Below are 22,036 nucleotides of genomic sequence, written 5' to 3' on the forward strand. Positions count from 1 at the left end.
CACCACATTTTCTTTATTCTTCAGTTGATGGACATTTGGGCTCTCTCCACAGTTTGGCTATTGTTGATAATGTTGCTATAAACATCGAGGTGCATGTACCCCTTCGAATCTGTGATTTTGTATCCTTTGAGTAAATACCTAGGATCAACTAGCTACTTTTGATGGTGAGGACAACACAACCCTTGCCTTTAAGGTGTTCCAATTTTGTAGGAATGTTTAAGCACATGCACACCCACACATATCTAGAATCCAAAGTGGAAAGTGATAAATGTAATGGAAGAAGTAATGGAATATGCTATGGGATTTGGAAGAGAAAGAAATATATAATTAGTAATAGTCATTATCCTTTATTGAGCATTTACCATTATATGCTTGGGAGTTAGCTTAATCATGATTCTCATTTTTCAGGATCTTACATTATAAGACAGACAAAAATTCAACTCGTAATCTGGTAAGTACTGTATGTATCAGTGAGTAAAGTGTAGTACTTTGGTCAAAGCAGCTCTGTGTAGTAGCATCATGCAGAAAAGCCATTAATTTGCCTGGAGTGACTTGATGGTTGGTGGTCAGGTGCCTAAGAAAAGTGGGATGTGAGACTGGGTTTCATGTTTTAGCGGGGATTGATTGGCCTCTGCTGGGGAAAGTGGATGGATGTTTAATAATGTTGCCAACATCTGAAGTATAAAAAGAGGGGCTCTTACCAAGGCCAGATCCAGTTGCCCCCAGCCCTCTCCAACTAGAAAGTAGAGGAAATCTCTTGCCCTTCAACATCATTGTGGCTACCAAGAGGAGGCCCTATTATTGGACAAAGAGGAAGCCAGAACCCTTGTACCATTTAGTACATTTTGGGCTTAAAAATAGGAAGAGGGAGTGACGATAAATGGATCAAGAAAGAGATTTGAAAATAATGGTGGAGGAGTGATGTACACTGATAGAGCAGTAGAAAGAGAAACAGCTTAAGTATTGAGCACCTGTTGTGTACCAGGAGCTTTATGGCTTTATATATGTTATCTCAGTTAACTCTCCAGTGACCACATAGGCTTTGATGGAAGTAGAAACAGGTTACTAGAGCAGAGGCTCAGCAACTTGCTTTTAAGCACAGGCAGGTAAGAAACAGAGCTGAGCTTGCAAGCCTGCTCCTAGCAGTGAGCCTTGCACTCTCCTGGGTTTAGGGTGACTGCAGTCAACTAAACCCCAGTCAGGTGGCTAGTTTTTGGCAGCAAGAAGAGAATGAAAGTTTGGGCAGTGATGAACATTTTGTTTAGCAGCACTTTAACATTTCTTTCCTAAGCAGCTTTCCAGCTAATGGCCGATCACACAGAGTGTACAAGTGCGTTTTGCTAATAAATAGGACTGCCTCCCCCACCGAGCCACGGAAGCGCTAAGAACCCAACCGCGCAATTCCCAGCACACCAGCGCCCAAGATGCCTGAGGGTGGACCCAGAGGCGGGGTGGGGCCACCTTGGCTGCCCGGGGATTTGAGCCGGGGCTGGGCGGGGAGGAGCAATTGTGACCTGCCCGGGTCCCTCCCCTCCCTGGGCACTGTGATGCTGCAGGGCAGCTGCTGGCCTAGCATGTCTGTCCCCAGACCCCTCCCGGCCGGTGTGTCACAACAGCGGAGGCGGCTGTATCTAGAGCACTTGGGGTGGGCAGGCCCAGCTGGGAGGCAAGCCGGCGAGGAGAGCGGCCGCGATGGTGAGCCTTTCCAGGGCCCGGGGCTGGGGGCCGGGGATCTGGAGCGCGGGGCTGGCACCCAGCGGAGAGCCATATCTACGCGGGGGCTAATGGATTCATCGCTTTGGATCTGCAGAGCTTGAAGACTCTTGGGGTGTCAGTTCAGGGTCGAGGGGGTCCGTACCTTCTGGCGGAGGACACCCGTGCCCGTACCCTTTATAATATACATAAAGTAGAGACCTGAGGCGAATCGCCCCCCAAAGGGACCTAAGGGAGATTTGCGCACGCAGGTGATGAGAGGGAGGACTTGGGAAGCCGGCGCCGAAGAGGTGAGATTCTGAGGGATCCCCGGACAGGCAGCTCAGGGTCTAGAGTGGGGTAAGTAGGAGACAGTCCAGGGATTCCAGATGGGTGAGCTGGCCCCGGCGGCTGGGGGAGTGGGTGCAGTTAGGTCCCCAAATCCAATCAAATGTGAGAGAGCCCCAGAATGTGACAGAGGACTTAGGGCGTCACAGTCTCCCCACGCTTGAGGTCGTTTTCCTTTCTGGTCTCTGAACATTAGCTTGGGTTTGGGGGGCATTTAAAACTCGAGCACTCTCAGCTTCCCAGACACCTGGCACTCACGCCAACTCCCCAGTTTTTCCAGCTGTCGAAATGGGAAGGTCTTTGGCACACAGAAGTCTCCCTCCCGAAGGCAAGGGGACCTCAGACTTCTCTTTTTGTTTACTATCATGGTTAAGGCTCAGCGGCGACTCCTTTCTCCCTCCCCGAAATCTATCTCCTTTTGCAGTCGCAGATCTTAACTTGCTGGAGGGGGCCTCTAGAGGCCCTCTAGAATCCCCCCCCCCCGTCCCCGCTCTCCCCCGGGAGCGGGTAAAATTGTTCCCGATCCACTTCCCTGAACGCCTGAAAACCCAGAATCTCCTTGTTCAGAGCCCTGGTATTTTGGTAGCAGGGAGGTGGATTGGGAGGGTTGGGTGGAGGAGGCGGACAGAATAAGCAAGTCTCCTAAGCCAAGGTCAGGTTCTCTGGGCACTCTTGCTCTAGGTGTCAGGTGACCGAGCAGGGTAGGCGAGAAAACTCTGCTCCTCCCCCAGCCTCTGCTCTGTTTGGAAAGTGCCCAGGGCCTCTAGCTCTGGCTCCAGCCCTGTTTCTAGCTAGAGGTCTGTCCAGCAGCCTCTGTCTCTGGAGCATGCTCACAGACCCACCTGGGAGCTTGAAGAACTTGGGGGATATTGGTGATAGTGGCCAAAGGAATACACTCCTGTCCGGATGTGAGGCCATAGAAGAAGCCCAGAGAAGAATTTTGACTCCTGGCTCGGCATCTAGCTTCAAGAATGTCGATTAACCTCTCTGGACTGGTTTTCTCATCTACAGAATGAAGAGGGTTATGGTTACAATTTCTAAGGCTCCACCTAGCTTTACTATTTTAAACTTCTTATTGTAGAGAATTTCAAACATATACAAAAGGGGAGAGAATGATATAATGAACCCCAGTATATGCCTCATCCAATTTCAACAATTATCTACTTAGGACAAGTCTTGCTTCATTTATTCCCCTTTCCCTTACTTCCTATTATTCTGAAGCAAATCCTAGGCAGCATACTCAGAATTTGGTATTTAATATTTATAATATCTAGAATGTAGTGCTCTATAATTTTCAAAGTGTTTTCTCTTGCATGTTTTAATTTTGACCTGAATGCCATAGTGACTCTCAGAGTAGAGCCTAAAGGAGGCTTACAAGGGAGTCAATGATGGTAGTCTAGCCCTCTGAGCAAACTTTGATATATATTCAATAGGCAAGTTTCTGAAAATATCTGGTAAATAAAAATTTTAAACAGTAAAACCTTATTTTAAATGTGGCTGTTTAACTGAAAACCTGTGGTTGAATATTTTGAAAAGAGAATATCTTTTATTTATTTTGAAACTGAATTTTGTATAGCAGGTTGTGTTTAAAATATTTAGTTACATGGGCAGCACTCTCTTAATGGGAAAATATTTTTATTGGCCATTTCCTACTCATAGAACCTCTTTTTTTTATTTACAAGATTTTATTAATTTTTAATTTTTAATTTTTTTTAATTTTTTTAATTTTTTTTATTTTTTTTCTTTGTGGGATTTTTAAAAAAATTTTTTATTGTTATGTTAATCACCATATATTACATAATTTGTTTTGGTGTAGTGTTCCATGATTCATTGTTTGTTCATAACACCCAGTGCTCCATGCAGAATGTGCCCTCTTTAACACCCATCACCAGGCTAACCCATCCCCCTACCCTCCTCCCCTCTAGAAACCTCAGTTTGTTTTTCAGAGTCCATCATCTCTCCTGGTTCGTCTCCCCCTCTGACTTACTCCCCTTCATTCTTCCTCTCCTGCTATCTTCTTCTTTTTCTTTTTTTTTTCTTAAAATATGTTGCGTTATTTGTTTCAGAAGTACAGATCTGTGATTCAACAGTCTTACACAATTCACAGCGCTCACCGTAGCACATATCTTCCCCAATGTCTATCACCCAGCCACCCCATCCCTCCCACCCCCGACCACTCCAGCAACCCTCAGTTTGTTCCTGAGATTAAGAATTCCTCATATCAGTGAGGTCATATGATACATGTCTTTCTCTCATTGACTTATTTCACTCAGCATAACACCCTCCAGTTCCATCCACGTCGTTGCAAATGGCAAGATCTCATTCCTTTTGATGGCTGCATAATATTCCATTGTGTATATATACCACATCTTCTTTAGCCATTCATCTGTCGATGGACATCTTGGCTCTTTCCACAGTTTGGCTATTGTGGACATTGCTGCTATAAACATTGGGGTGCACGTACCCCTTCGGGTCCCTACATTTGTATCTTTGGGGTAAATACCCAGTAGTGCAATTGCTGGATCGAATGGTAGCTCTAATTTCAACTGTTTGAGGAACCTCCATACTGTTTTCCAGAGGGGTTGCACCAGCTTGCATTCCCACCAACAGTGTAGGAGGGTTCCCCTTTCTCCACATCCCCGCCAACATCTGTCGTTCCCTGACTTGTTAATTTTTGCTATTCTGACTGGTGTGAGGTGGTATCTCATTGAGGTTTTGATTTGGATTTCCCTGATGCCGAGCGATGTTGAGCACTTTTTCATGTGCCTGTTGGCCATTTGGATGTCTTCTTTGGAAAAATGTCTGTTCATGTCTTCATGGAACCTCTTTTTAAAAATCTCTTGACCCATTCCTGAAAGGCTAGGATGACACATCTAATAAATGAAGACCCAAAGAATCCTACCCTTGCAGAAAGAACTTTACTTTAACAGGTTGTTTCAGGCAGCCATCCTCCAGGTTTCCCTTCCCTTGTTGGAGTTGGAGGGAAGGCTGCTTCTGTGTGAAGAAGAATTAGATTTAGCATTTCTGTAGGTTCTGAGTAAGAAATGTATAACTAATCGTATAACTGAGCATTCCCATCTGCTCCCAGTGTCCTTCCAGTAAGCAGTTCTTCTGGGAACTGAGACTAGGACACCTTTGGAGAAAGTGGGATGGAGACTTCTGGCCAGGTGTCCCAAGCCAAGCCCATGTCAATGATACCAGGGCACAGAGAAAGTGTCTGGGTTTATGGGGAGGTGAGAACACCTGCAGCATAGCTTCCTTAACTGCATTCCTTCTGAGCCAGGGAGCACTGGTTCAGATGGGGATAGGCATGAAGTGGCAACAAAGAGCCTGTTTCCTCAAAAAAATAGAGGGGAGGGGAGAGTATTTGGGGGGGGGCAAGAGGGACACTGCTTCTGTGTCTGCAGTCCTCTGCAAACTGCCCCCATGTAGGCAGGCGTGGCTGAGCTCTGCAGGGTCCATACTTATTTTCTGACCTCAGACCACTTCTGGAGTCACTGCTGCATCTGCCCTTACCATTACTAAGGACAGATTCCCCAGACGTTGTGGGGGTACATGCCTCCAAATAGCAGAGGAGCCCTGATGACCAGAACTTCCCTCGGCAGTGGCTAGAACACGGGTGCTGGCTAAATGAGGAGGAGTTTTCATAGGAAGCTTCCAGGCTCAGGTCAGGCCATGCGGAGCTAGAGGGCCACTGCTGTTGCTGAGTTTCCTTTCTGAGGGGGCTTCTGAGTGACCTTGAGAGGAAGATGAAAAGTTAAAAATAACTTCTGAGGGGGAAATAACTGGTGAATTCAGGACCCATGATGGGGGTGGGTGGACCCAACTGCTCCTTCCTTGGGGGCGGAAGTGGACCAACTGCTCCTTTTCCCTTTGGCCACCAAGGGACCAGTAACACTATCTGTGGCCGTTGTTGACATTTCCCCTGTCTGTGTCTTCCTGTTAGAATTTCTCCCACATAATGACCTGTGGAAGAATGGGGAAATAGACTAGGTGGTTATGCACCAGATTAAAACTCCTTAACTGTCTCTCACACTTGCCCCTGAGGTCAGCTAAAGCCTAAGGGCCTTCGGACACCAATGGGTCTCTTAGGCTGGGAGTCTATTTACCACACACCCCTGCCATTCCTAAAGGTGGTCTTATGTCATCCCTATTGCTGCCCTAAATGCAGTGCCTATAATCTGAGCCCCCTCTCTTGAGCTACTTTCACTCACTTAATTTCACTCACTTTCACTCACTTAATTTAGGTCAAGTTTTTGTTCTTGCTGTTTCTGGCTTGCTATCTTTTCTTTGTTCTGAGTGATTACAAATATGCTGTAATTGAAGGGTTTTGAGCAGAGATAATTCAAGCAATCTTTTATGTATCACATTTCTTCTTACTTTAGTTATTCCTCCATAACACTGTGGATCTACTTTTTATTTGCCATCTTTGACCTAGATCCTAAAATATAGGTGATTTATTAGCCCAACCTGACAACTAGACATAATTTGGTAATAATATGCTTCCTGAGAGCAACTGTGTGGCATTTGACCACAGGGAATGTGGACTGGTCTCAGGTTTTCACATGGCATATACTACTGTCTGTGTCAGTTCCTTTCCTAGATAATATGCCAGTTTTACGATACTTCAGACTGATTTTTGAAGCTACAAAACCTCCTTCTACAGAGGGTCCTAATTAGCTGATCTTAGTCCTCTGAGAGCAAAACAAAAGGGAATGACTAATATGAAGTAGAAATAATATAAGATTGATATAAGAAAAGGTTTCTTAAAGTGGAATTATAAAAGGACTGTAAGGTTCTAGAATTTCTTTTTTGATATTCTGCAAAACATAGGGTCCCCTCCCCATGGAAGATGAAGGTAGGTGGCACAGATGTCTCATCTGCTCTGCTTTTCATAAGCCTACACATCAGGAAAACTGTGCTGTTTGTGGGACTTGCCCTAAATTTTCCTGCCTCTTGTTCACATTGCTCCTAAGCTCAACTAAAATGATCATTTTGGCATGTTTAAATTCGTCAAGGTCGCTTCAAATATTCCTGTTCCAGGAAACCAAGCCAGAGTTGTTTTTTTTCTCCTTTGAACTCCCATTGTGTCTTTGGCACTGGCTATTCTCTTGTTAAATAGATTATAAGACCCCTCAGTGCAGAGTTTTCATTCTAATCATCCCTACATTTATTGAGCACCCACTACATTCAAGCATTGTACTTGATGCTGGGGATGCACTGAGTAAGCAAGAGTTCCTTGCCCTCATAGAACTTATTCTCTCTGCTCGGTAAGTCAGAAAATTGAACGAGCAACCATAATATGGTATGATAAATACAATGATAGGGAAGAAGAGGATTGTGGGAGCACATAGTAGGGCCCTGTGCTGGTTTGTGGTTTTCCAGACTTCCTGTAAGAAGTGACATTTAATGAATAGGATGAGTAGGAGTTAGCCTAGTACCTTTTGATACCTGCTTACACATAATAATACAATAAATATTTGTTGTAGGAATGAACAGAGTGGGTAACTCTTGTAGTTATACCAGCACTAGGTCTGTAAAGATATGTCATACTTTTCTTGAGGAAAGGAAACTCCTTTATTAGGTCTCTCCATCTCCCTCATTTTCACCTTCTGGATTGCTGGGCAGAGAGGTTCAGCAGCACACAGAGGACCCCCTTTACCTCACAGCATCCCTGGAGCACAGAAGTGGTCTGAGCTCTACTAGCCCAGATTCAAAGTGGAACTGAGAGAGAAAAAAATAGTGTGAGAGAGAAAACATGAACTCTGATTGGCTAGAGAGGGGAATCTGAAATCTGAGTTTGGAACAAATTTAGGACTTAAATATCCTCTGCTGGGTCAGCTGCTTCTATACTTCGGCCCCCTCCCTCTTCTTGTACACACCAGCCCTGAGAAACAGATTCCTGGTTCTATCAGAGAAGGATGACCCATTTTCAAAGAGGCTACCACCATAAGCCATTCTCAGTTTCTCTCTGCACTGGAGCTTTTTTCCATTTGGAGTTTTGCTATACAAGCTTGGCCTTGCTATATACACTCTCAGGCTTGCATTGATGTAGATGTGGGCATATCCCAGGACCCTGGAAATTCAGAGTGCAAGTGAGGCTGGAGGTTGTGTTGTATAAAGGGAAGAACTCAGGCTGAGGTCAGAAGACCTGGATTCCAGTCTGGGCTCTTGCTGCAGAGCTGTGAAATCTTGAATCTGTCCCTTTACCTTTCTGAGCCTCAGATTTTTCATCTGTAAAATGGGGAGGGAATCATACTTGGTGATCCATGAGGCCAGTCTGGTTCTAGTGTCCTAAACATTTACAGTTGACATAACATCCCTGGTTATGCCAGATGGATGACCCCTCTTCGGCATGAGGGGTGACCTCACAAGGCTATCAGCACTGGGTCTGCTCTGTGTTTATCTATGTAGAACTTCTAGGGAGGAAGATGGGGATGGTGATCCGGCAGTGACTGGAGAAGGCTAGCTCAGTGCCCTGACAAATTAGTTCTTAATATTGTTAGTTGAATAAATGACTAAGTGAAATGGGACAGGAAGAGCCTGGGCCCTGCAGGATAAGGTAATTATGGTGAGTGGAATCTTTACTCCCATTCTTCCTCTAGTTCCTTTCTTTAATTTTTTTCTTTTTAGTATGAAAAAATTTAAATATCTGGAATAGTACTATAATGCCACCCATACATATATAATCTAGATTTAATAATAATAATTATTTTTCTGCCATTTTTACTTTACCTGCTGTGTTTGTTGAAGTATTTTAAAGTAAAATACAGACATCATGGCATTTTGCCCCAAATGCTTTAGAAGTGACCCTCAAAAACTAATGATGTACTATATGTTGGCTAACTGAACATAATAAAAAAAAAAGTGACTCTAAAAAATAAGGATATTGTCATACCTAACTATACTTTCATTATCATGCTTAACAAAATTAATCAATTTCTCTTTTTGTCCCCCAAATAATTTTGATTTGTTCAAACCAGAATTCAGGCAAAATGCACATACTACATGTGGATTTCTGTTTCTGGAGTTTCTTTTGATATGGAACAATCTCTCCTATTATCTTTATTTTTTATGACCTAAAAAGATTGTATCAGTTGCCCTGTAGAATGTTTCACCTTCTGGATTTATTTTTTTGTTTTCTCAATATGTCACTTATCACTCTGATCCTGGTGTTTTCTGTAATGTGGAAACTAAATTTAAAGTGTTTAATAGATTAAGGATGAGTTTTTTTGTTGTTGTTTGTTTTTTTTTTTTTTTTTTTGAGAGAGAGTGAGTGCATGCGCAAGACTGAGTGGGGCGGGGAGGGGCAGAAGGAGAGGGAGAGAGAGAATCCTAGGCAGGCTTCAGGCCCAGTGCAGAGCCCGATGCAGGGCTCAGTCTCACAACCCTGAGATCATGACTTGAGCCAAAATCAAGAGTTGGACACTTGACCAACTGAGCCACCTGGGCATCCCAAGGCTAAGTACAAGAATTCTTCATGGGTGGTGTTGTGTATGTCATGTTGTATCACATAAGGAGGTTCTTAATGTCTGGTTTTCTCACTATCAGTACTGTTAAGATTGTTCCCAGTGTTTGGCTAGTAACTGTTGTGGTTACTTTTCCCCTCGTAACCTGTAAGTAACAGTGATTTTTTGGCGCTATTTGAATATCCATTTCTTTTCCCATCAACCTTTCACTTAATGGTGTTGGCATCTTTGACCAAATCAATTATGTAATTAAGAACTGTAATATGGCAACATTTCTTAATATATCATTTCTTGTACATTTATTAGCTGACATTCTTCAGTTTAAAAAGAGAGCTTTCCCTCATCAACAGTGCTGTTTGTGGACAAATGAGTTTTGTTTTCTTTTCTTAATAACACTAAGGAGTTGTGGATTTTTATATACATCCTGTTGCAATCAAGTACCATTCTTCTTCTTTTTGATGCTCAGACTGTCTCATCTTTGGCAGTGGGAGCTTCTTCAAGTTGGTTTCTGAGATCTTTTGACATCATCCCAGTCTGTGTTAGCTTCTGTGCTTTCAGGCACCATAAGATGTTCCAGGCTTATCTTGTATATTCCTTGCCCCACACCTAGAACTCTTCATTTCTCCCAGGAGCCCTGGTTCCTGTTGGTGGGGAATGGTATTGAGGGAATCTTCCTTTTCTCTTGATTGGTGTAGCTGCTTTTGGGTTTTGGAAGCATCTATGAACGTATCAGTTATTTCTGAGCCCCTTTTATACTTCCAATTACTCTAAATTAGTTTAACAGGGAAAATAGCTCTTCCTAAGGGGTGTGTATGTGTGTGTGTGAGAGAGAGAGAGAGAGAGAGAGAGAGTTTGTGAAGACTGGCATATTTATCAGTGTGTGTGAGATTAAAGGGGATATCAAAAGAGGCTGATATCATTAATATCACCATATTGGTAGTTTTCTGGTGCAAAAGAGCCTTTACTCTTCCTCCTATGACCTTCAATCTTTCTGAAATATCCCTGCATTCTTGCTGAAAAAGAGTGTTCCAGAAGGAAGGGCTGACGAGTGCAAATAGCACCACAGATAGGCCTGGAGGATAGTTGGGGTGTGGTGGTGGTTGGTGCAGAGGTGCAAGGTTCCAAGGACTGAGGGTCAGGGCCACAGAAGATGCTGTCACCTAGAAGGTGATACATAGGATCAGACTTTTTTTTTTTTTTTTTAGGTCTCTCCAAAGTCCCATCAGCTTTAGATACCTCTTTAGGAAGCCATGGCTACCTGGATGTGAAAGATGTGGACTGATTGATAACACGCTGGTTGTGGGGTGGTTCCTGGGTGTAGGACATTTTTTTAAAGTCTGAATTAAGACCTAAGGTGAAGGCAGAAAATAGACTTCACAGTAAAGGTGAGTAGAATGGGGACCTGGAGTCTCTAACTTTCCACCTGTGTTTCTGGGTGGAGAACCTACAAGGTAGTATCATAATGAAAATGATAACGGTAAGGGCAAAAACAACTATAATCATGGCTAACTCATTATTTTCATATGAGGCGAAGTTAGTTAACTCAGCCAAGGTCACACAGCACAGCAAGTAAATGGAGAAGGCGAGATTTAAACCCTGGGGTGTGGACAACTTTGTGAGTGAAGCCTTTCTTTGGCCACCAGAGTCATGGAAATATAGCTGGGTTGTATTCCCAGATAGGGCTACTTTTGTTACTGGCTGCTGTGAACACCTGTGCCCTATGATCCCCAAGGCAAGGGCATAGAGACAGGTGTAGGGTAGGTGCTCAGTTCTAAAACTAAATTAGGGAGTAATGGGTCCTGGCACCTCTGGCTCTTTGAGGTGTTATTTGGGGCAGCTGCCCTGTTCCCATGCCCAGAGAACCTCCGAGTTCCCTCTGACTCCGTGTGTTTCAATGCCCAGCCAAATTCTCTGGAGGCTCTTCTTCTGGCTTGGGTTACCTAGCTGGAAAATGCCAGGTCAGGTCATGGATAAGAATAGAACCCATGGATGAAGCACATGCTTCCCGGCTGGGCTCTAGCAGGCATCACAGGCACAGAGCCATGTGTGCTGGCCACTGCTTCCTCACAGGTGGGATATATGGAGGTGATGCGGCCATGCTTTCTGGTAAAACCCCAGCTTTTGTTATTACACACACACACTCTCTCTCTCTTTCTCTCTCATACACACACACACACACACACACACACACACACACACTCATTCTCATCCTCAACTATTAGTATTATGACCAATCAGGTAATTGTGGCTTCATACCAGAGTAACAAAGAGGTAAGGACCCTCAAAGGTCAGCTTTAATATGTGGCCTGACAGAGGCAAAGGAGCAGATTATGGTGGCTACAAAGAAATTTTCCAACTTCAGGAAGAGCCTAATTTATACACTCCCACTTCTCCTTTGCTGATGTAACAATCCTTTCTTCTTCCTACATTTGTAACCAGAATACTAAAGACATCCATGACACCTACTTACAAAGTATTTTCCTTCCATGAGTGTTTATCTGCTCTATGATATTCTGAGCGTGTGAGCATGTGTGTGTGCGTGTGTGTGCGTGTGCATGCATGAGAGAGAGGGGGAAAGGGAGGGAGGGAAAGAGAGAAAGAGAGGGAGAAAGAGAGAGATTGAGAGGGGCTGTTGTCTAGGAAGGTCAGAGTTTAGGCATGAATATGAATGCTGCCTAATGCTGAATATGTATGGTAGTGAATTTATGGACAGTTTCTGCTGTTATCCTTTGTTCACCCTTTGACCTCCTTCATCAGTACAGGAATTTCATGGTTTGGACTTAACCCCTTGTTTTATCAGTATAGCTGTCCTCTTTTTCCTTTTCTTGACACAAAGGATTAACCTTGGGAAACAACTTTTAGAGCAAGCCTCAGAGCCAAGTCTCAGTCCAGATGCAGTGGCCCCCAGACACCCGACACCTCAGACACCATTTGGTTTTATATGGCGTGGTTGTAGGGACGGATATCCTGCGAGTTGAATGACAGGGAGAGACAAGTCCTCAGATGTGCAGGATATAGCATAAGGGCATGACGAAGGCCTAGGACTCTCTGACCTTGATTCTGCACTCTCCTCACAGCGGGAGTGCATATCAGTCCACGTGGGTCAAGCAGGAGTTCAGATTGGCAATGCCTGCTGGGAGCTCTTCTGTCTGGAACACGGCATCCAGGCGGATGGCACCTTTAGTGTCCAGGCCAGCAAGGTCAACGACGATGACTCATTCACCACCTTTTTCAGTGAGACTGGCAATGGGAAACATGTGCCTCGGGCTGTCATGGTAGATCTGGAGCCTACTGTAGTAGGTGAGTATGGGCTAGGATCCTTTCCACAGAAAACAACACGAAGCTGCAGAGCCTTTGGTCCATAATAGCTAAGGAAGCAGAATCTCTAATTGGAAGGGGGGGGTGGCTCAGCTAGAACCTCCCCACCCACACTTATTTCTGTTAGTTTCTTGAAATCTCCACAGTCTGGGGGTGTCTTACAATAGGAATCACAGATCTCTGTTCCCCCATTGTAGCTGTAACCTATGCCGAACAAAATACTCTGTACTTAAACCCCTTAAACCTGCTGAGAAAGATCCAAATTGTCAAGATTCTTAACTATATGCTAAGAGTAAAAAATAAAAATAATTTTAGGAATTATGAGAGGTCTCCAAATAGTCAATTTTCCAAAGTATAGGTTTCTGATTCTCTAATAATTGCAGTCTTTTCTCATGGGTCTGGCATAACCTTGCATATCTTACAAAAAATGGAATAATAGCAGACACATTCTCTTACAGCCACAGGTTGCTGTAGTTCTAGAATGAACCTCTTCGGGATCCTAGAAAACAAGACTTCTGATTTGTGTTGAGACAGGGTTCTTGGTGCTTCACCTTTCCCTTGAGTCCCCCTCCCTGCCACCCTAATATCACTTCCCTTGGGTCTGACTCCTGGGTCAATCCGCAGCTCAACATCAGGATTTCCTTAGCTTCAAGGCTGGTTCACCAAGCAAGGGATGGGTAAGTTTCACAGAGATATCTGGGCTAATGTCTGTAATGCCTAAACACTAATTTCTAGGGGCAACAGGTACACAACCCTTGGATACTTTGTACAAATACAAATTGTGCAAATTACCCTCCCAGGCACTATGCAAATAGATGATTTCCCTGGGTGGGGGCGTAGAGGAACTCTGAAGAAAAGAACATGTAGTTGGGCCTTGATACATCTTGATCTGCCATATATCTACTTTGTGTGGACCCTTGGAGTTGAGCTGAATAGCCACCCTCTCTAGGGTTCCTGCTCTTCTAGAATCTGGAGCATAGCTCTGCTTCAAAGTCATTCTAAAATATCTCTAGTGCCTGACATATTAGGTTAGGGGTGGGACAATTCCTGGGAAAGCAGATCACCTGGAATCTTTCTCTGTATCCCTAGAACATTTTAGTGCAAGTAAAATTGGGTTAAAATTTTGGGTAGACTTGCAGCATGAAAGAAAAAAAATAAAAAGGAAGACTGGAGGGGCCAAAGTGGAAGGAAAGAGGGGCAATCAACTTTGGTGTTTGGTGAACTTTGTGAACCTGATGCTTTTAAAAGTTCCTGCCAGCAGAGCAGGAAAGCTTCTCTTTGCCTACTTGAGTCACAGGCTTCTGGTTCTATTAGTGCCTATGTTACCCTGGAATTCTCTTAACCTTTTGCAGATTTATTATAGGGTTGTCTGGTTTTACCTCAGTGGAGTTTTACAGGCAGAGGAAATGGAGACCCAGAAAAGTATTATATGATATTTAATGAGGGACGCATCTCCTCTAGAAACAAGGTAGTAAGACCAGATGATTTCTGTCTCTTGGTAGATGAAGTTCGGGCAGGAACCTACCGTCAGCTCTTCCATCCAGAGCAGTTGATCACAGGGAAGGAGGATGCAGCTAACAACTATGCCCGGGGCCACTACACAGTGGGCAAGGAGAGCATCGACCTGGTGCTGGACCGCATACGGAAGCTGGTAAGTATTAACAAGGGTAGGGAATTGATGAGTCAGGCTAAAATGGACAGGCCTAAGCCTGAACAGAATCAGTGGAGGCACATGACCCCTGGCTACAGAATAGAGCTCCTAAGATTTGGGAATTTTTGCTTATGTTCTGTAAGAAGCATTCACAGTGATGATGCCCCTTCCTCTACCTGGACATCATGAACTACCCTACAGGCCAATGCCCTCCTAATTCTTACTGATACTCTATGGTAGTATCTGGGGGAAATTCCAGGTATAAGGAAGGCTAGCTCTTTGCTTGTTGGAAGAATAGGTTAACACAGAATTTAACTTGGAAGAGAAGAGGAAGAGATTATTGATACATTTGAGCACTTACAAATGCCATTACAAATGTCAATTAGATACGTTCCTTCACTTAATTCCCTTAATAATGATACAGAGAAAGAGAAAGTCATTTCCCTGTACTTTACAGATGAAGAAATTGAGGGCCAGGGTGGCTTAATAATTTAGCCTGGGTCACACAACTAGAAAGTGGCAGAGTTAGAATTTGAATCAGGTTGTTTTGTCTAGAAAGCTCTGAGTTGTAGGGTAGGCCACTTTATCTCTTTGAGCTTTCATTTCCTTATCTTTACAATGGAAATGGTTGGACTTGATCAGGGATTTTTGGGAGCTAAGGATGCCACATTTTTGTACATGTTCACTTTTTCTGTTTAGTGGAGGGCTTATAGGGGTTATCTGTCTCAAAGCTGTGTGTGGGCCCCTAAAGTTCAGAACCAGTATCATAGATCATACCCAGTGGGAAAATTTGTGACTGTATGAATTCCTTTAGTTCTGATAAGAGGTAACATTGAGTACATACTATGTATCAAGTCCTTGCTCAGCATATCATGCTATCTCATTTGATAATCACAATAACTTGAGAGATGAGTATATTTTTTATTGCCTTACTGTAGTCAGGAAGAAACAGAAATCTGGAGAGTTTCAATAACTTGCTCAAGTTTTTACAACTGGGAAATGACAAAATTGATACTAAAACTCAGGTTCTCTGACTCCATTTATATTTCTGAAATTGGTACCCTGAGCCACTTTTCAAGACTCCTTTCAGCAGCTCCCACAAAACCAATGAGAAGGCAGGGAAAATGGGCAAGGAGTTGGGGTTCTCAAAGGGCAAAGTTATTAATCATTGTGGTTCTGAAACTCTTATTCCTGGTTCAACCAAGCCACTGGGCTGGAAACTTGCATGTACCTAGTGGCACGTACCTGTGCTGTTTGCCACCCTATATATTTTAGCTAGTCCTCTCAAGATCAACCCAACTCCTTTTATCTTACTTCTTCAAGGCTGTTTTGATTTTACCTACATAAAAATGTTGAGGAATAGAGTGGGGAAGATAGAGAGGATTGCCTGCCTTTGTTGACATGAGGGTATTCTTGTAAACTTGTCTTCATCATTTCTTCTCATGCTCTGCTCTCCCCAGACAGATGCCTGCTCTGGCTTGCAGGGCTTTCTGATCTTCCACAGTTTTGGTGGGGGCACTGGCTCTGGCTTTACTTCTCTGCTGATGGAACGGCTCTCCCTGGATTATGGCAAGAAGTCCAAGCTAGAGTTTGCTATCTACCCAGCCCCTCAGGTCTCCACTGCAGTGGTGGAGCCCTACAACTCCATTCTGACCACTCACACCACACTGGAACATTCAGATTGTGCTTTTATGGTGGATAATGAAGCTATCTATGACATCTGCCGCAGGAACCTAGATATCGAGCGCCCCACCTATACCAATCTCAACCGCCTCATCAGCCAGATTGTGTCTTCCATCACTGCCTCTCTCCGCTTTGATGGGGCCCTTAATGTGGACCTCACTGAGTTCCAGACCAACCTGGTGCCCTACCCCCGCATCCACTTCCCACTGGTCACTTATGCACCCATTATATCTGCTGAGAAAGCCTATCATGAACAACTCTCCGTGGCTGAGATAACCAGCTCCTGCTTTGAGCCCAACAGTCAGATGGTGAAATGTGACCCAAGACATGGGAAGTACATGGCCTGCTGCATGCTCTACCGGGGGGACGTGGTGCCTAAGGATGTGAATGTTGCTATTGCTGCCATCAAAACCAAGAGGACTATTCAGTTTGTAGATTGGTGTCCCACAGGCTTTAAGGTGAGAGCTGATGACTTAGGGAGAAGAGAGACAAATAGAGAAGCAGAGGGAGATTACCAGGGATGGGGGAGGAAGATGTGTAAATTCCAGGGTCTTAGACATACAATTCCACGGGAGCTTCAGGCTTCATGGAATGATATGAGAGGAGGGCTTAAGACAAATATAACCGTAATTTCATTAGTTCATTCATTTTAGGTAAGGAGAGACTTTATTTGAAAGGATTATTGAAAGAAGCGGGAGGAGGACAATTGCAATACTCAGAGGGGCAATACTGCGGTAGGGAGAAGGCTCTTACTGCTCCTGAACCCTAACATCTGCAAGCATCTCAAAGGTCAGGAAGAAAAGGGCTTTTCTCTAGTAAGGAGGACTGAACAGGCTGGAAAGAACCCATGCAGGCAAGTGGGATGAATAGGATGAATGAGTGGAGGTAGATGTAATCTGACAATAGATCAGAGAATGGAGTTAACCATATTAATTCAAGTTACCAGAGAGATATAATTCCCTCCTTTAACAAAAGATGTGTTCCTCTCCCAATTTATTTTGAAAAGTTAAATATTCATCCTGTAAGTCTTAACTAACTTAGAGTGAGGATAAGAAATTTTATGGTTACTATAGGATTATGAGTCACTTGTTCTGTGATGCCCTGACATTTTCCATTAACCAGGAGTAAGAAGAAGCTGAGGAAGCCTGTTGTAGATCAGGTGTCCGCAATCTGGAAAATGCCAGACTCTGAGGGTTAGTGGGTAGGTACAATAGCCAGGGAAAACCCATGGATCTCAGGACTAGTGAATGTTGAATGTTAGAAGTCACTCCTTTGAGTTGCACTGGCAAGACATACAGCTGGCTCTGTGCATGTGAACTGTTTGACCACTTTGTCCTGTGTTCCCATGGTCTTTAATCAGATTCCATTATCAAAATAATTACCATCATTTACATTAATTAGTAACCCCCAGCCATGCCTTTAATAGTTCAGAGGTTCACTCAGCACCAGGGGTGGTTATACCAGTTGCTAGATATACAGAGATGAGCATGTCTGTTTTTCCCTGATGGTGCTTACAAAAACAAGGCATCATGTGCCAGTCTCTTGACTGACCTATTTGCATATGAGGCTTTGACCTAGCTGATCTCCTTTTGTAGCATTTTCCCTCACTGCTATACTCCTAGCTATATACACAATCTTTCCCCCCTAGACTACACCTATTTTTATGGATCAGTTTTGGTCATTCATGTGAAAATTATCAAGATCTTCCAAAATATGGAGTCTTTTTAAATTTTTAAAATGGAGTGCTCACTTCAGCAGCACATATACTAAATTTTTAAAATGGAAACAACAAAACAAGCTAGTAGCAAAATGAATAGGAAAAAAGAAAAAAATGAGATGTGAGGGTGGTGGGGAAGTTAACAAAAAGGAGATGCCCCGCATTCTCTCTCTTCTATTTTAAGCTGAAGTTTGGGGATTATGTCCAGAAAGATGGGTAGGGCCAGCATCTTTAGCTGCTTTTTGGAAAAGCTTATGTTTGTTGAACTTCATCCTCTCACATCCTCCCCAAGGGAGTTTGTCCCTATTTGACTCAGTTGAAGGGATAAAGTTTTTTGCTGGTCAGGGTCAGATCTAGCAAAATATGTGATACAGCAAAGTTTATATTCATTGCCCATCCCATTCTCATTTTTGGTCCTTTGCCCCTGTCACAGCCTCACCTCTACCACTAAGATACTACTTTTGTCTAAGAGGAATGATAGATGATTGTGAATTCATTTAATGGGCTACAGACTTGGCTACATAGCCTGCTGTAACTCCTACCTACATCTCAAGAGAACACGCATTTTAAAGCTATGAAATTAAGAGGCTGACAAATAAGGCATGATGACCTGGGTAGGAGAGTATTTTTTGGATAGTACTGTGGTTCTCAGTGTCCCATAAATATTATCACAGTTTGTTACCTTCAACTTCTTCCAGTTTTCTGGGATTGGCTTTGGTTTGGGATATGTGTATGGGGAGAAGGGAGATTTCTCAGTGCCCCTAACATCAGATTGGGCTAGGGTTAGCTTAGAGGACCCTGCCATGCTACCATATCTTGGGAAGTTGACTTGTCCAGGCAAGAGTTTTAATTAACTTTCTTTGATTGAAGTCCTTGCTTTTCTTCTGACAAGCCTCACTCCCCTGAGACATGGGGCCAGGTTAACACTAACACCATCGCCAGGACCTTTTGGATTTTTAAATTTATTGCTCTGGATTATCTCCATGATTTTTTTTTTAAATTTAAATTCAATTAGCCAAGGTATAGTACATCATTAGTTTTTGATATAATGTTCAATGATTCATTAGCTGAATATAACACCCATGCTTATCATATCACGTGCCCTCTTTAATTCTCATCACCCAGTTACCACATCCCCCCACCCCCCTCCCTGATCTTTAAACAGCCCTCTGTCCTTGGCAGAGAAATTTCCCTAAATTTGTTGACAGTATAACTAAGAAACTTTAGATGACCATGTGGAAAAGAGTAAACTTCAAGTCTAGAAATTAATTTGCCTATAAAGGAGATCTATTTCCCTTTTCAAGATAAACATGTTGTGTACACCCCTCTTAATAATAATCTCATTCATTACCCTCATTTGTCTACTTGAATCTCCCCCACTAACATTTCTACCTATTACCAGCTCTGTTCTCCTTCTTTTCTTTTCTTAAAAGATTTTATTTATTTATTTATTTGTTGGGGTGGTGGGGGGGAGAGAGAGAAAGAGCTCACAAGCAGGGGAGTGGCAGGCAGAGGGAGAAGTAGGCTCCCCACTGAGCAAGGAGCCTGACTTGGGACTCGATCCCAGGACCCTGGGGTCATGACCTGAGCCAAAGACAGACACTTAACTGACTGAGCCACCCAGGCATCCCTGTTCTCCTCCTTTTCTTTTGCAGTTTTTATTTTTTCTTCCAAGTTTTTATTTAAATTCCAGCTAGTCTTTTGCAGTCTTTAGATTTTATAACCCTTCCCTTGAATTTGCCTGCACCCAGTTCTACTCACTTTTAATTTCTCTTCAACACTCACTTCTCTCTACCTGTCTGTTTCTCAAACCTTTTGGTTCCTTCTTTTCACATCTAGGCTTGCTCCCATTCCCACCTCATGACTGTGTCTTGCTACCACACCATGTTACCAAGATAACCCCATCTTGAGTTATCCTTTGGCTGCTCTGCATTTTCTTTTCTTGCTCCTCTTCTTTCTCTGTTCCTCAGGTGGGCATCAACTATCAGCCACCCACCGTGGTGCCAGGAGGGGACCTGGCCAAAGTTCAGCGGGCTGTTTGCATGCTGAGCAACACTACTGCAATTGCGGAGGCCTGGGCCCGCCTGGACCACAAGTTTGACCTCATGTACGCCAAGCGGGCCTTTGTGCATTGGTATGTTGGAGAGGGAATGGAAGAAGGAGAATTTTCTGAGGCCAGGGAGGACCTGGCTGCTCTGGAGAAGGATTATGAAGAAGTGGGGACTGATTCATTTGAAGAAGAAAATGAAGGGGAGGAGTTTTAAATATAACACTTTCCCCTTGGCTGTGTCTCTTTATTTATGCTTCTCCACTCAAAGCACGTTTAACTATTCCAAGAGTAACAGACTATACTCCTAAGCCCAGCCTAATTTCTGTTTTCCATTGGAAGAGGTGTCTAACACCAGTGCCTGTGGGTGACTGGGCCAAAAATGGATGCTGAACTGTTCAGACCCTCCCTTGGGTAAAAGCAGCTTTGTGTCACTAAAAAAAAAAAAAAAAAAAAAAAGAGAGTCACTGTCTCTAGTTAGGGTGAAGCCAGGTTACATGTTGTGAAGAGACCTAATCAGGATTTTAAATTCTGGATTAGTCTGGGCCCACCCCAAAATGTAGCCTGTTGGCTATGGAAAGATCTGGGCATTGGGAAGATTGAAGGAAGGAAGGAAATGGACACTGTTAGAGAGTGAGAAACAAGACAGACACATTTCCTGCCCTTGTAAAAACACAAATAAATGAACGAGATAATTCAGGTAGGATTAACTAATATGAAGTAAAAAAAAAAAACCATGATGAGGGAAAGTGTTTGGGGGAATGCTCCTTTAGACTGGGTGGTCAGAAAAAGCCTCATGGAAACCTGAATGACAGGAGAGAGCCATCATGTGAAGTTCTGGAGTTAGAGAATGCTGGACATAGAACAAAACACAGATGTGGGAACAAGCTTATGTCCGAAGAACATAAAGGAGGTCAATGTGCCTAGAGGATGGTGTGAGATGGAGGTGAGATCCCAGAGCCAAGCTGGGGCCAGAGCATACAGACCATGGCAAGGAGTTTAGATTTTTCTCTAAGTGAAAAACATTTGGAAGGTTTTAAGCAGGATATACCATACTTTATATGTGTACATACCTTATCTCTAATCCTCCCAACAATCTCAAATGGATATTCTGCTCATTTTATAGATGAAGAAACTCGGGTTTACAGAGTTGATATGTTGCATACAGTAAGAAAGCTCAGATAACAGGGACTACCAATTCTATTCTTTTTTTTTCTAATTTTTAAAAGATTTTATTTATTTATTTGAGAGAGAGAATGAGAGAGAAAGAGCACATGAGAGGGGGAGGGTCAGAGGGAGAAGCGGACTCCCCACTGAGCAGGGAGCCTGATGCGGGACTCGATCCCGGGACTCGATCCCGGGACTCCAGGATCATGACCTAAGCCAAAGGCGGTTGCTTAACCAACTGAGCCACCCAGGCGCCCCTACTGATTCTATTCGTCTACCTGCACTGTTTGTATGCCTTGGTATCTGTGCTCAGGTTTCAACTGCTGCTTCATAGAATGATGGATGGAGGAGAAACAAAAGTCTATAACATTTACAAAAGAGAGAATGAGTTAATGCATCTCTTCCCTGAAGCTGGCAGCTCTGGTAGGATTTTAGGAAAATCAAAAAGCTGTTCTTATGCAACTACTATTGGTAAGTTACCCAGGGTTGGGACCACAGTAGGTCCCTGTGTATTAAATGTACATCTTGTTAATTGTTGATTTTCCCTAATTTATATTGTATATTCCTTAGTAGCCCTGAGAAAAATAGAATAAAATGTTCCAAGAAAAGGAAGGTTAGGTAAGAAGTAATGCTAATCACTTCTAGAGGATTGTCTTCAGAGAGACCATACTTTCTTGCTCTTCTATGAAGGAGATCATGGTAAAAAAAAAAAAAAAAAGGAGGTCCAGATCTGCTGTCCATTGTGACCTCCCTTATCTGAGGATCATTCCTGCACCAAGTCCCATAGGTATCTGCATACACAAATTTATTAGAGAATTGTATTAGAGAATTAGGGTCAGGAACTCAGGAAGGGGCATATTCTCTCTTGATGCAAGTTGAGAGACCTACCCATGGGATTTCAGGTAAGCCTCAAAACTTCCTGGATGTATAACTATGACCTAATT

General features: G+C 43.5%; 1 protein-coding gene across 4 annotated transcripts; it reads left to right on the forward strand.

Moving 5' to 3' along the window:
* The first annotated feature begins 1,519 nt into the window (after positions 1–1,519).
* TUBA8 (tubulin alpha 8) lies at positions 1,520–20,161 on the forward strand. Of its 4 annotated transcripts, XM_027592584.2 has the most exons (6): positions 1,548–1,695; positions 10,715–10,894; positions 12,587–12,809; positions 14,330–14,478; positions 15,939–16,619; positions 19,849–20,161. In XM_027592584.2, exons 3-6 carry the CDS (start codon positions 12,782–12,784, stop codon positions 20,140–20,142), a joined length of 1,152 nt encoding a protein of 383 aa, XP_027448385.1. In that variant the 5' UTR covers positions 1,548–1,695; positions 10,715–10,894; positions 12,587–12,781; the 3' UTR covers positions 20,143–20,161. The 4 variants fall into 4 exon arrangements, with proteins under 4 accessions (XP_027448384.1, XP_027448381.1, XP_027448385.1 ...); XM_027592583.1 differs by lacking the exon at positions 10,715–10,894 and having other exon boundaries at positions 1,520–1,695; XM_027592581.1 differs by lacking the exons at positions 1,548–1,695; positions 10,715–10,894 and adding an exon at positions 1,710–2,003.
* The last annotated feature ends 1,875 nt before the right edge of the window (positions 20,162–22,036 follow it).

The sequence above is a fragment of the Zalophus californianus genome, chromosome 9, assembly GCF_009762305.2.
Source record: "Zalophus californianus isolate mZalCal1 chromosome 9, mZalCal1.pri.v2, whole genome shotgun sequence".
NCBI classification, from domain to species: domain Eukaryota; kingdom Metazoa; phylum Chordata; class Mammalia; order Carnivora; family Otariidae; genus Zalophus; species Zalophus californianus.

Excerpts from the sequence above, each read along its gene's own strand:
- TUBA8 (XM_027592581.1), top strand. The coding sequence starts at position 1,968 with ATGAGAGGGAGGACTTGGGAAGCCGGCGCCGAAGAG. Across the intron at positions 2,004-12,586 it reads GGGAAGCCGGCGCCGAAGAG|CGGGAGTGCATATCAGTCCA; the intron begins GTGAGATTCTGA and ends CTCTCCTCACAG. Across the intron at positions 12,810-14,329 it reads TCTGGAGCCTACTGTAGTAG|ATGAAGTTCGGGCAGGAACC; the intron begins GTGAGTATGGGC and ends GTCTCTTGGTAG.